Source organism: Salmo salar, unplaced genomic scaffold (genome assembly GCF_905237065.1).
Source record: "Salmo salar unplaced genomic scaffold, Ssal_v3.1, whole genome shotgun sequence".
Lineage (NCBI taxonomy): Eukaryota > Metazoa > Chordata > Actinopteri > Salmoniformes > Salmonidae > Salmo > Salmo salar.
The window spans coordinates 172,501-187,500 of NW_025548934.1; the positions used below are offsets into that span (position 1 = coordinate 172,501).

The 15,000-nt window shown below is 41.9% G+C and overlaps 1 protein-coding gene across 1 annotated transcript in view; it reads right to left on the reverse strand.

Annotated features, from left to right (window-relative positions):
• The window catches only part of LOC106593637 (caspase recruitment domain-containing protein 11-like), a 128,130-nt gene that overhangs the window by 49,186 nt on the left and 63,944 nt on the right, over window positions 1-15,000 (reverse strand). The window contains 1 exon segment of the mRNA XM_045712892.1: window positions 5,769-5,888. Within this exon segment, the coding sequence (XP_045568848.1) occupies window positions 5,769-5,888 (120 nt within the window).

A 15,000-nucleotide genomic window follows, 5' to 3' on the forward strand; every position in this document is an offset into this window, starting at 1 on the left:
CTGGTATATTATATATATATATACCTAGTAGGATCTGTTACCTGGTATATTATATATATATATACCTAGTAGGATCTGTTACCTGGTATATTATATATATATATACCTAGTAGGATCTGTTACCTGGTATATTATATATATATATACCTAGTAGGATCTGTTACCTGGTATATTATATATATATATACCTAGTAGGATCTGTTACCTGGTATATTATATATATATATACCTAGTAGGATCTGTTACCTGGTATATTATATATATATATATACCTAGTAGGATCTGTTACCTGGTATATTATATATATATATACCTAGTAGGATCTGTTACCTGGTATATTATATATATATATACCTAGTAGGATCTGTTACCTGGTATATTATATATATATATACCTAGTAGGATCTGTTACCTGGTATATTATATATATATATACCTAGTAGGATCTGTTACCTGGTATATTATATATATATATACCTAGTAGGATCTGTTACCTGGTATATTATATATATATATATACCTAGTAGGATCTGTTACCTGGTATATTATATATATATATATACCTAGTAGGATCTGTTACCTGGTATATTATATATATATATACCTAGTAGGATCTGTTACCTGGTATATTATATATATATATACCTAGTAGGATCTGTTACCTGGTATATTATATATATATATACCTAGTAGGATCTGTTACCTGGTATATTATATATATATATACCTAGTAGGATCTGTTACCTGGTATATATATATATATATATACCTAGTAGGATTTCTGTTACCTGGTATATTATATATATATATACCTAGTAGGATCTGTTACCTGGTATATTATATATATATATACCTAGTAGGATCTGTTACCTGGTATATTATATATATATATACCTAGTAGGATCTGTTACCTGGTATATTATATATATATATACCTAGTAGGATCTGTTACCTGGTATATTATATATATATATACCTAGTAGGATCTGTTACCTGGTATATTATATATATATATACCTAGTAGGATCTGTTACCTGGTATATTATATATATATATACCTAGTAGGATCTGTTACCTGGTATATTATATATATATATACCTAGTAGGATCTGTTACCTGGTATATTATATATATATATACCTAGTAGGATCTGTTACCTGGTATATTATATATATATATACCTAGTAGGATCTTTCATCTTTCTGTTAACTGGTATATTATATATATATATATACCTAGTAGGATCTGTTACCTGGTATATTATATATATATATACCTAGTAGGATCTGTTACCTGGTATATTATATATATATATACCTAGTAGGATCTGTTACCTGGTATATTATATATATATATACCTAGTAGGATCTGTTACCTGGTATATTATATATATATATACCTAGTAGGATCTGTTACCTGGTATATTATATATATATATACCTAGTAGGATCTGTTACCTGGTATATTATATATATATATATACCTAGTAGGATATTCTGTTAACTGGTATATTATATATATATATATACCTAGTAGGATCTGTTACCTGGTATATTATATATATATATACCTAGTAGGATCTGTTACCTGGTATATTATATATATATATACCTAGTAGGATCTGTTACCTGGTATATTATATATATATATACCTAGTAGGATCTGTTACCTGGTATATTATATATATATATACCTAGTAGGATCTGTTACCTGGTATATTATATATATATATACCTAGTAGGATCTGTTACCTGGTATATTTATATATATATATACCTAGTAGGATCATCTTCTGTTAACTGGTATATTATATATATATATATACCTAGTAGGATCTGTTACCTGGTATATTATATATATATATACCTAGTAGGATCTGTTACCTGGTATATTATATATATATATACCTAGTAGGATCTGTTACCTGGTATATTATATATATATATACCTAGTAGGATCTGTTACCTGGTATATTATATATATATATACCTAGTAGGATCTGTTACCTGGTATATTATATATATATATACCTAGTAGGATCTGTTACCTGGTATATTATATATATATATACCTAGTAGGATCTGTTACCTGGTATATTATATATATATATATACCTAGTAGGATCTGTTACCTGGTATATTTATATATATATATACCTAGTAGGATCTGTTACCTGGTATATTATATATATATATATACCTAGTAGGATCTGTTACCTGGTATATTATATATATATATACCTAGTAGGATTCTGTTACCTGGTATATTATATATATATATACCTAGTAGGATCTGTTACCTGGTATATTATATATATATATACCTAGTAGGATCTGTTACCTGGTATATTATATATATATATACCTAGTAGGATTCTGTTACCTGGTATATTATATATATATATACCTAGTAGGATCTGTTACCTGGTATATTATATATATATATACCTAGTAGGATCTGTTACCTGGTATATATATATATATATATACCTAGTAGGATCTGTTACCTGGTATATTATATATATATATACCTAGTAGGATCTGTTACCTGGTATATTTATATATATATATACCTAGTAGGATCTGTTACCTGGTATATTATATATATATATACCTAGTAGGATCTGTTACCTGGTATATTATATATATATATACCTAGTAGGATCTGTTACCTGGTATATTATATATATATATATACCTAGTAGGATCTGTTACCTGGTATATTATATATATATACCTAGTAGGATCTGTTACCTGGTATATTATATATATATATATACCTAGTAGGATCTGTTACCTGGTATATTATATATATATATACCTAGTAGGATCTGTTACCTGGTATATTATATATATATATACCTAGTAGGATCTGTTACCTGGTATATTATATATATATATACCTAGTAGGATCTGTTACCTGGTATATTATATATATATATACCTAGTAGGATCTGTTACCTGGTATATTATATATATATATATATATACCTAGTAGGATCTGTTACCTGGTATATTTATATATATATATACCTAGTAGGATCTGTTACCTGGTATATTATATATATATATATACCTAGTAGGATCTTTCATCTTTCTGTTACCTGGTATATTATATATATATATACCTAGTAGGATCTGTTACCTGGTATATTATATATATATATACCTAGTAGGATCTGTTACCTGGTATATTATATATATATATATACCTAGTAGGATCTGTTACCTGGTATATTATATATATATATACCTAGTAGGATCTGTTACCTGGTATATTATATATATATATATACCTAGTAGGATCTTTCATCTTTCTGTTACCTGGTATATTATATATATATATATACCTAGTAGGATCTGTTACCTGGTATATTATATATATATATACCTAGTAGGATCTGTTACCTGGTATATTATATATATATATATATACCTAGTAGGATCTTTCATCTTTCTGTTACCTGGTATATTATATATATATATACCTAGTAGGATCTGTTACCTGGTATATTATATATATATATACCTAGTAGGATCTGTTACCTGGTATATTATATATATATATATACCTAGTAGGATCTTTCATCTTTCTGTTACCTGGTATATTATATATATATATACCTAGTAGGATCTGTTACCTGGTATATTATATATATATATACCTAGTAGGATCTGTTACCTGGTATATTATATATATATATACCTAGTAGGATCTGTTACCTGGTATATTATATATATATATATACCTAGTAGGATCTTTCATCTTTCTGTTACCTGGTATATTATATATATATATACCTAGTAGGATCTGTTACCTGGTATATTATATATATATATACCTAGTAGGATCTGTTACCTGGTATATTATATATATATATATACCTAGTAGGATCATTTCTGTTACCTGGTATATTATATATATATATACCTAGTAGGATCTGTTACCTGGTATATTATATATATATATACCTAGTAGGATCTTATCTTCTGTTACCTGGTATATTATATATATATATACCTAGTAGGATCTGTTACCTGGTATATTATATATATATATACCTAGTAGGATCTGTTACCTGGTATATTATATATATATATATACCTAGTAGGATCTTTCATCTTTCTGTTACCTGGTATATTATATATATATATACCTAGTAGGATCTGTTACCTGGTATATTATATATATATATACCTAGTAGGATCTGTTACCTGGTATATTATATATATATATATACCTAGTAGGATCTTTCATCTTCTGTTAACTGGTATATTATATATATATATACCTAGTAGGATCTGTTACCTGGTATATTATATATATATATACCTAGTAGGATCTGTTACCTGGTATATTATATATATATATACCTTGTAGGATCTTTCATCTTTCTGTGTGTTACCTGGTATATTATATATATATATATACCTAGTAGGATCTTTCATCTTTCTGTTACCTGGTCCAGAGTAGGATATTTCTGTGTGTTACCTGGTATATTATATATATATATACCTAGTAGGATCTTTCATCTTTCTGTTACCTGGTATATTATATATATATATACCTAGTAGGATCTTTCATCTTTCTGTTACCTGGTATATTATATATATATATACCTAGTAGGATCTGTTACCTGGTATATTATATATATATACCTGGTAGCATCTTTCATCTTTCTGTTACCTGGTATATTATATATATATATACCTTGTAGGATCTTTCATCTTTCTGTGTGTTACCTGGTATATTATATATATATATATACCTAGTAGGATCTTTCATCTTTCTGTTACCTGGTCCAGAGTAGGATATTTCTGTGTGTTACCTGGTATATTATATATATATATACCTAGTAGGATCTTTCTGTTACCTGGTCCAGAGTAGGATCTTTCTGTTACCTGGTCCAGAGTAGCATCTTTCTGTTACCTGGTCCAGAGTAGGATCTTTCTGTTACCTGGTCCAGAGTAGGATCTTTCTGTTACCTGGTCCAGAGTAGCATCTTTCTGTGTGTTACCTGGTGCAGAGTAGGATCTTTTTGTTACCTGGTCCTGGTCCAGAGTAGGATCTTTCTGTTACCTGGTCCTGGTCCAGAGTAGGATATTTCTGTTACCTGGTCCAGAGTAGAATCTTTCTGTGTGTTACCTGGTGCAGAGTAGGATATTTCTGTTACCTGGTCCAGAGTAGCATCTTTCTGTGTGTTACCTGGTGCAGAGTAGGATCTTTCTGTTACCTGGTCCAGAGTAGGATCTTTCTGTGTGTTACCTGGTGCAGAGTAAGATCTTTCTGTTACCTGGTCCAGAGTAGGATCTTTCTGTTACCTGGTCCAGAGTAGGATCTTTCTGTTACCTGGTCCAGAGTAGGATCTTTCTGTTACCTGGTCCAGAGTAGGATCTTTCTGTGTGTTACCTGGTCCAGAGTAGGATCTTTCTGTTACCTGGTCCAGAGTAGGATCTTTCTGTGTGTTACCTGGTCCAGAGTAGGATCTTTCTTGTGTTATCTGGTGCAGAGTAGGATCTTTCTGTTACCTGGTCCAGAGTAGGATCTTTCTGTTACCTGGTCCAGAGTAGCATCTTTCTGTTACCTGGTCCAGAGTAGGATCTTTCTGTGTGTTACCTGGTCCTGGTCCAGAGTAGGATCTTTCTGTGTGTGTTACCTGGTCCTGGTCCAGAGTAGCATCTTTCGTGTTACCTGGTCCAGAGTAGGATCTTTCTGTTACCTGGTCCAGAATAGGATCTTTCTGGGGGGTGGGTGTGTGTGTGTGTTACCTGGTCCAGAGCAGTATCTTTCGACAGGCGTCTCAGTCTGGACTCCAACGTGACTATTTTAGCCTCTTTATGAACAATCTCTGTATGCAGCTCGTCACTCCTCTCCTCCAACTCTCTGATCTACACACACACACACACACACACACACACACACATACACACACACACACAGACACACACACACACACACACACACACACACACACACACACACACACACACACACACACACACACACACACACACACACAGAGGTGTGTCACAAAACAAAACACCAAATTAGTAAATGTTGATTTCAGATGAACTAATCTAATCCTAATCCTAAACATAATCCTAATCCTAATCCGACACACCAAGATATCTGACTGCTGATACGTCGATATCACACAGTGGGAGGCCGTTCCTTCTCTTGCCCCGGGGCGGCTAGTAACCGATAGGTCGTTATCTCAGTGGGAGGCCGTTCCTTCTCTTGCCCCGGGCGGCTAGTAACCGATAGGTCGTTATCTCAGTGGGAGTCCGTTCCTTCTCTTGCCCCGGGGCGGCTAGTAACCGATAGGTCGTTATCTCAGTGGGAGGCCGTTCCTTCTCTTGCCCGGGCGGCTAGTAACCGATAGGTCGTTATCGCAGTGGGAGGCCGTTCCTTCTCTTGCCCCGGGCGGCTAGTAACCGATAGGTCGTTATCTCAGTGGGAGGCCGTTCCTTCTCTTGCCCCGGGCGGCTAGTAACCGATAGGTCGTTATCTCAGTGGGAGGCCGTTCCTTCTCTTGCCCCGGGCGGCTAGTAACCGATAGGTCGTTATCGCAGTGGGAGGCCGTTCCTTCTCTTGCCCCGGGCGGCTAGTAACCGATAGGTCGTTATCTCATTGGGAGGCCGTTCCTTCTCTTGCCCCGGGGCGGCTAGTAACCGATAGGTCGTTATCTCAGTGGGAGGCCGTTCCTTCTCTCGCCCCGGGCGGCTAGTAACCGATAGGTCGTTATCGCAGTGGGAGGCCGTTCCTTCTCTCGCCCGGGAGGCTAGTAACCGATAGGTCGTTATCGCAGTGGGAGGCCGTTCCTTCTCTCGCCCCGGGGCGGCTAGTAACCGATAGGTCGTTATCTCAGTGGGAGGCCGTTCCTTCTCTCGCCCCGGGGCGGCTAGTAACCGATAGGTCGTTATCTCAGTGGGAGGCCGTTCCTTCTCTCGCCCCGGGGCGGCTAGTAACCGATAGGTCGTTATCGCAGTGGAAGGCCGTTCCTTCTCTTGCCCCGGGGCGGCTAGTAACCGATAGGTCGTTATCGCAGTGGGAGGCCGTTCCTTCTCTTGCCCCGGGGAGGCTAGTAACCGATAGGTCGTTATCGCAGTGGGAGGCCGTTCCTTCTCTTGCCCCGGGGCGGCTAGTAACCGATAGGTCGTTATCGCAGTGGGAGGCCGTTCCTTCTCTTGCCCCGGGCGGCTAGTAACCGATAGGTCGTTATCTCAGTGGGAGGCCGTTCCTTCTCTCGCCCGGTTGCGGCTAGTAACCGATAGGTCGTTATCGCAGTGGGAGGCCGTTCCTTCTCTTGCCCCGGGAGGCTAGTAACCGATAGGTCGTTATCGCAGTGGGAGGCCGTTCCTTCTCTTGCCCCGGGCGGCTAGTAACCGATAGGTCGTTATCGCAGTGGGAGGCCGTTCCTTCTCTCGCCCGGGCGGCTAGTAACCGATAGGTCGTTATCTCAGTGGGAGGCCGTTCCTTCTCTCGCCCGGGGAGGCTAGTAACCGATAGGTCGTTATCTCAGTGGGAGGCCGTTCCTTCTCTCGCCCGGGCGGCTAGTAACCGATAGGTCGTTATCGCAGTGGGAGGCCGTTCCTTCTCTCGCCCGGGGCGGCTAGTAACCGATAGGTCGTTATCGCAGTGGGAGGCCGTTCCTTCTCTTGCCCGGGCGGCTAGTAACCGATAGGTCGTTATCGCAGTGGGAGGCCGTTCCTTCTCTCGCCCCGGGGCGGCTAGTAACCGATAGGTCGTTATCGCAGTGGGAGGCCGTTCCTTCTCTCGCCCCGGGGCGGCTAGTAACCGCTTTGATCCAACTTGGTACCGACAAACCTGGACTTTCTACTCGTAGAAACGCAATGTTCGTCAGTGGTCAACAACGTGACTTTGAGCCAATCAGAGAGCACGAACGTCCACTCAGGGGAATGTCACTGGAGGAAAAAGGGAAAGGAGGGTCCTTTTCCCAGGGTGCTCCTCCCTCTTTTTATCCGAAAACCAGACGACTTCACTCTGTTTTCTAGAGTCTTTACGTATTTTACATCAAGCTAAGGAGTTTGGTGCTTGAAGAAGGATGTTTTTGTTAGGTTTGATAATGTGCACTAGCTCGTTACATTAGTTAGCTAGCTAGCTAACATTAGCTTGTTAACTGAACCAGGAAGTCACACACACACACTTCATATGAAACCAATGGGCTGGAGAGCGCAGCATAATGCACACAACACTAGATGCTGTACCAAGCTAGCTAGCTAACAAGGCTACCAGCTCCCCAGACAGTGAGTTACTATACCATACCACACAACACTAGATGCTGTACCAAGCTAGCTAGCTAACAAGGCTACCAGCTCCTCAGACAGTGAGTTACTATACCATACCACACAACACTAGATGCTGTACCAAGCTAGCTAGCTAACAAGGCTACCAGCTCCCCAGACAGTGAGTTACTATACCATACCACACAACACTAGATGCTGTACCAAGCTAGCTAGCTAACAAGGCTACCAGCTCCCCAGACAGTGAGTTACTATACCATACCACACAACACTAGATGCTGTACCAAGCTAGCTAGCTAACAAGGCTACCAGCTCCCCAGACAGTGAGTTACTATACCATACCACACAACACTAGATGCTGTACCAAGCTAGCTAGCTAACAAGGCTATCAGCTCCCCAGACAGTGAGTTACTATACCATACCACACAACACTAGATGCTGTACCAAGCTAGCTAGCTAACAAGGCTACCAGCTCCCCAGACAGTGAGTTACTATACCATACCACACAACACTAGATGCTGTACCAAGCTAGCTAGCTAACAAGGCTACCAGCTCCTCAGACAGTGAGTTACTATACCATAACACACAACACTAGATGCTGTACCAAGCTAGCTAGCTAACAAGGCTACCAGCTCCCCAGACAGTGAGTTACTATACCATACCACACAACACTAGATGCTGTACCAAGCTAGCTAGCTAACAAGGCTACCAGCTCCCCAGACAGTGAGTTACTATACCATACCACACAACACTAGATGCTGTACCAAGCTAGCTAGCTAACAAGGCTATCAGCTCCCCAGACAGTGAGTTACTATACCATACCACACAACACTAGATGCTGTACCAAGCTAGCTAGCTAACAAGGCTACCAGCTCCCCAGACAGTGAGTTACTATACCATAGCACACAACACTAGATGCTGTACCAAGCTAGCTAGCTAACAAGGCTACCAGCTCCCCAGACAGTGAGTTACTATACCATACCACACAACACTAGATGCTGTACCAAGCTAGCTAGCTAACAAGGCTACCAGCTCCCCAGACAGTGAGTTACTATACCATACCACACAACACTAGATGCTGTACCAAGCTAGCTAGCTAACAAGGCTACCAGCTCCCCAGACAGTGAGTTACTATACCATACCACACAACACTAGATGCTGTACCAAGCTAGCTAGCTAACAAGGCTACCAGCTCCCCAGACAGTGAGTTACTATACCATACCACACAACACTAGATGCTGTACCAAGCTAGCTAGCTAACAAGGCTACCAGCTCCCCAGACAGTGAGTTACTATACCATACCACACAACACTAGATGCTGTACCAAGCTAGCTAGCTAACAAGGCTACCAGCTCCCCAGACAGTGAGTTACTATACCATACCACACAACACTAGATGCTGTACCAAGCTAGCTAGCTAACAAGGCTACCAGCTCCCCAGACAGTGAGTTACTATACCATACCACACAACACTAGATGCTGTACCAAGCTAGCTAGCTAACAAGGCTACCAGCTCCCCAGACAGTGAGTTACTATACCATACCACACAACACTAGATGCTGTACCAAGCTAGCTAGCTAACAAGGCTACCAGCTCCCCAGACAGTGAGTTACTATACCATACCACACAACACTAGATGCTGTACCAAGCTAGCTAGCTAACAAGGCTACCAGCTCCCCAGACAGTGAGTTACTATACCATACCACACAACACTAGATGCTGTACCAAGCTAGCTAGCTAACAAGGCTATCAGCTCCCCAGACAGTGAGTTACTATACCATACCACACAACACTAGATGCTGTACCAAGCTAGCTAGCTAACAAGGCTACCAGCTCCCCAGACAGTGAGTTACTATACCATACCACACAACACTAGATGCTGTACCAAGCTAGCTAGCTAACAAGGCTACCAGCTCCCCAGACAGTGAGTTACTATACCATACCACACAACACTAGATGCTGTACCAAGCTAGCTAGCTAACAAGGCTACCAGCTCCCCAGACAGTGAGTTACTATACCATACCACACAACACTAGATGCTGTACCAAGCTAGCTAGCTAACAAGGCTACCAGCTCCCCAGACAGTGAGTTACTATACCATACCACACAACACTAGATGCTGTACCAAGCTAGCTAGCTAACAAGGCTACCAGCTCCCCAGACAGTGAGTTACTATACCATACCACACAACACTAGATGCTGTACCAAGCTAGCTAGCTAACAAGGCTACCAGCTCCCCAGACAGTGAGTTACTATACCATACCACACAACACTAGATGCTGTACCAAGCTAGCTAGCTAACAAGGCTACCAGCTCCCCAGACAGTGAGTTACTATACCATACCACACAACACTAGATGCTGTACCAAGCTAGCTAGCTAACAAGGCTACCAGCTCCCCAGACAGTGAGTTACTATACCATACCACACAACACTAGATGCTGTACCAAGCTAGCTAGCTAACAAGGCTACCAGCTCCCCAGACAGTGAGTTACTATACCATACCACACAACACTAGATGCTGTACCAAGCTAGCTAGCTAACAAGGCTACCAGCTCCCCAGACAGTGAGTTACTATACCATACCACACAACACTAGATGCTGTACCAAGCTAGCTAGCTAACAAGGCTACCAGCTCCCCAGACAGTGAGTTACTATACCATACCACACAACACTAGATGCTGTACCAAGCTAGCTAGCTAACAAGGCTACCAGCTCCCCAGACAGTGAGTTACTATACCATACCACACAACACTAGATGCTGTACCAAGCTAGCTAGCTAACAAGGCTACCAGCTCCCCAGACAGTGAGTTACTATACCATACCACACAACACTAGATGCTGTACCAAGCTAGCTAGCTAACAAGGCTACCAGCTCCCCAGACAGTGAGTTACTATACCATACCACACAACACTAGATGCTGTACCAAGCTAGCTAGCTAACAAGGCTACCAGCTCCCCAGACAGTGAGTTACTATACCATACCACACAACACTAGATGCTGTACCAAGCTAGCTAGCTAACAAGGCTACCAGCTCCCCAGACAGTGAGTTACTATACCATACCACACAACACTAGATGCTGTACCAAGCTAGCTAGCTAACAAGGCTACCAGCTCCCCAGACAGTGAGTTACTATACCATACCACACAACACTAGATGCTGTACCAAGCTAGCTAGCTAACAAGGCTACCAGCTCCTCAGACAGTGAGTTACTATACCATACCACACAACACTAGATGCTGTACCAAGCTAGCTAGCTAACAAGGCTACCAGCTCCCCAGACAGTGAGTTACTATACCATACCACACAACACTAGATGCTGTACCAAGCTAGCTAGCTAACAAGGCTACCAGCTCCCCAGACAGTGAGTTACTATACCATACCACACAACACTAGATGCTGTACCAAGCTAGCTAGCTAACAAGGCTACCAGCTCCCCAGACAGTGAGTTACTATACCATACCACACAACACTAGATGCTGTACCAAGCTAGCTAGCTAACAAGGCTACCAGCTCCCCAGACAGTGAGTTACTATACCATACCACACAACACTAGATGCTGTACCAAGCTAGCTAGCTAACAAGGCTACCAGCTCCCCAGACAGTGAGTTACTATACCATACCACACAACACTAGATGCTGTACCAAGCTAGCTAGCTAACAAGGCTACCAGCTCCCCAGACAGTGAGTTACTATACCATACCACACAACACTAGATGCTGTACCAAGCTAGCTAGCTAACAAGGCTACCAGCTCCCCAGACAGTGAGTTACTATACCATACCACACAACACTAGATGCTGTACCAAGCTAGCTAGCTAACAAGGCTACCAGCTCCCCAGACAGTGAGTTACTATACCATACCACACAACACTAGATGCTGTACCAAGCTAGCTAGCTAACAAGGCTACCAGCTCCCCAGACAGTGAGTTACTATACCATACCACACAACACTAGATGCTGTACCAAGCTAGCTAGCTAACAAGGCTACCAGCTCCCCAGACAGTGAGTTACTATACCATACCACACAACACTAGATGCTGTACCAAGCTAGCTAGCTAACAAGGCTACCAGCTCCCCAGACAGTGAGTTACTATACCATACCACACAACACTAGATGCTGTACCAAGCTAGCTAGCTAACAAGGCTACCAGCTCCCCAGACAGTGAGTTACTATACCATACCACACAACACTAGATGCTGTACCAAGCTAGCTAGCTAACAAGGCTACCAGCTCCCCAGACAGTGAGTTACTATACCATACCACACAACACTAGATGCTGTACCAAGCTAGCTAGCTAACAAGGCTACCAGCTCCCCAGACAGTGAGTTACTATACCATACCACACAACACTAGATGCTGTACCAAGCTAGCTAGCTAACAAGGCTACCAGCTCCCCAGACAGTGAGTTACTATACCATACCACACAACACTAGATGCTGTACCAAGCTAGCTAGCTAACAAGGCTACCAGCTCCCCAGACAGTGAGTTACTATACCATACCACACAACACTAGATGCTGTACCAAGCTAGCTAGCTAACAAGGCTACCAGCTCCCCAGACAGTGAGTTACTATACCATACCACACAACACTAGATGCTGTACCAAGCTAGCTAGCTAACAAGGCTACCAGCTCCCCAGACAGTGAGTTACTATACCATACCACACAACACTAGATGCTGTACCAAGCTAGCTAGCTAACAAGGCTACCAGCTCCCCAGACAGTGAGTTACTATACCATACCACACAACACTAGATGCTGTACCAAGCTAGCTAGCTAACAAGGCTACCAGCTCCCCAGACAGTGAGTTACTATACCATACCACACAACACTAGATGCTGTACCAAGCTAGCTAGCTAACAAGGCTACCAGCTCCCCAGACAGTGAGTTACTATACCATACCACACAACACTAGATGCTGTACCAAGCTAGCTAGCTAACAAGGCTACCAGCTCCCCAGACAGTGAGTTACTATACCATACCACACAACACTAGATGCTGTACCAAGCTAGCTAGCTAACAAGGCTACCAGCTCCCCAGACAGTGAGTTACTATACCATACCACACAACACTAGATGCTGTACCAAGCTAGCTAGCTAACAAGGCTACCAGCTCCCCAGACAGTGAGTTACTATACCATACCACACAACACTAGATGCTGTACCAAGCTAGCTAGCTAACAAGGCTACCAGCTCCCCAGACAGTGAGTTACTATACCATACCACACAACACTAGATGCTGTACCAAGCTAGCTAGCTAACAAGGCTACCAGCTCCCCAGACAGTGAGTTACTATACCATACCACACAACACTAGATGCTGTACCAAGCTAGCTAGCTAACAAGGCTACCAGCTCCCCAGACAGTGAGTTACTATACCATACCACACAACACTAGATGCTGTACCAAGCTAGCTAGCTAACAAGGCTACCAGCTCCCCAGACAGTGAGTTACTATACCATACCACACAACACTAGATGCTGTACCAAGCTAGCTAGCTAACAAGGCTACCAGCTCCCCAGACAGTGAGTTACTATACCATACCACACAACACTAGATGCTGTACCAAGCTAGCTAGCTAACAAGGCTACCAGCTCCCCAGACAGTGAGTTACTATACCATACCACACAACACTAGATGCTGTACCAAGCTAGCTAGCTAACAAGGCTACCAGCTCCCCAGACAGTGAGTTACTATACCATACCACACAACACTAGATGCTGTACCAAGCTAGCTAGCTAACAAGGCTACCAGCTCCCCAGACAGTGAGTTACTATACCATACCACACAACACTAGATGCTGTACCAAGCTAGCTAGCTAACAAGGCTACCAGCTCCCCAGACAGTGAGTTACTATACCATACCACACAACACTAGATGCTGTACCAAGCTAGCTAGCTAACAAGGCTACCAGCTCCCCAGACAGTGAGTTACTATACCATACCACACAACACTAGATGCTGTACCAAGCTAGCTAGCTAACAAGGCTACCAGCTCCCCAGACAGTGAGTTACTATACCATAACACACAACACTAGATGCTGTACCAAGCTAGCTAGCTAACAAGGCTACCAGCTCCCCAGACAGTGAGTTACTATACCATACCACACAACACTAGATGCTGTACCAAGCTAGCTAGCTAACAAGGCTACCAGCTCCCCAGACAGTGAGTTACTATACCATACCACACAACACTAGATGCTGTACCAAGCTAGCTAGCTAACAAGGCTACCAGCTCCCCAGACAGTGAGTTACTATACCATACCACACAACACTAGATGCTGTACCAAGCTAGCTAGCTAACAAGGCTACCAGCTCCCCAGACAGTGAGTTACTATACCATACCACACAACACTAGATGCTGTACCAAGCTAGCTAGCTAACAAGATGATGAAGGAATCATTTAATTCCCTCTCCATTATCCCATACTGTCAGTGCCACTTCGCTTGCTAGCTAATGTTAGCTTAACGGTTAGCATTACCATTTTCCAGTAGCACAAAGTAGCTAGCTAGCTTCTCCACAGACTCTCGGCAGCTTACAGGCAGCTGCTTCATTCAAGACAAAATATTTAAGTGCCTTTGAGCGGGGTATGGTAGTAGGCGCCAGGTGCACCGGTTTGTGTCAAGAACTGCAACGCTGCTGGGTTTTTTCACGCTTAACAGTTTCCTGTGTGTATCAAGAATGGTCCACCACCCAAAGGGTACATCCAGCCAACTGGACACAACTGTGTCAAACATTG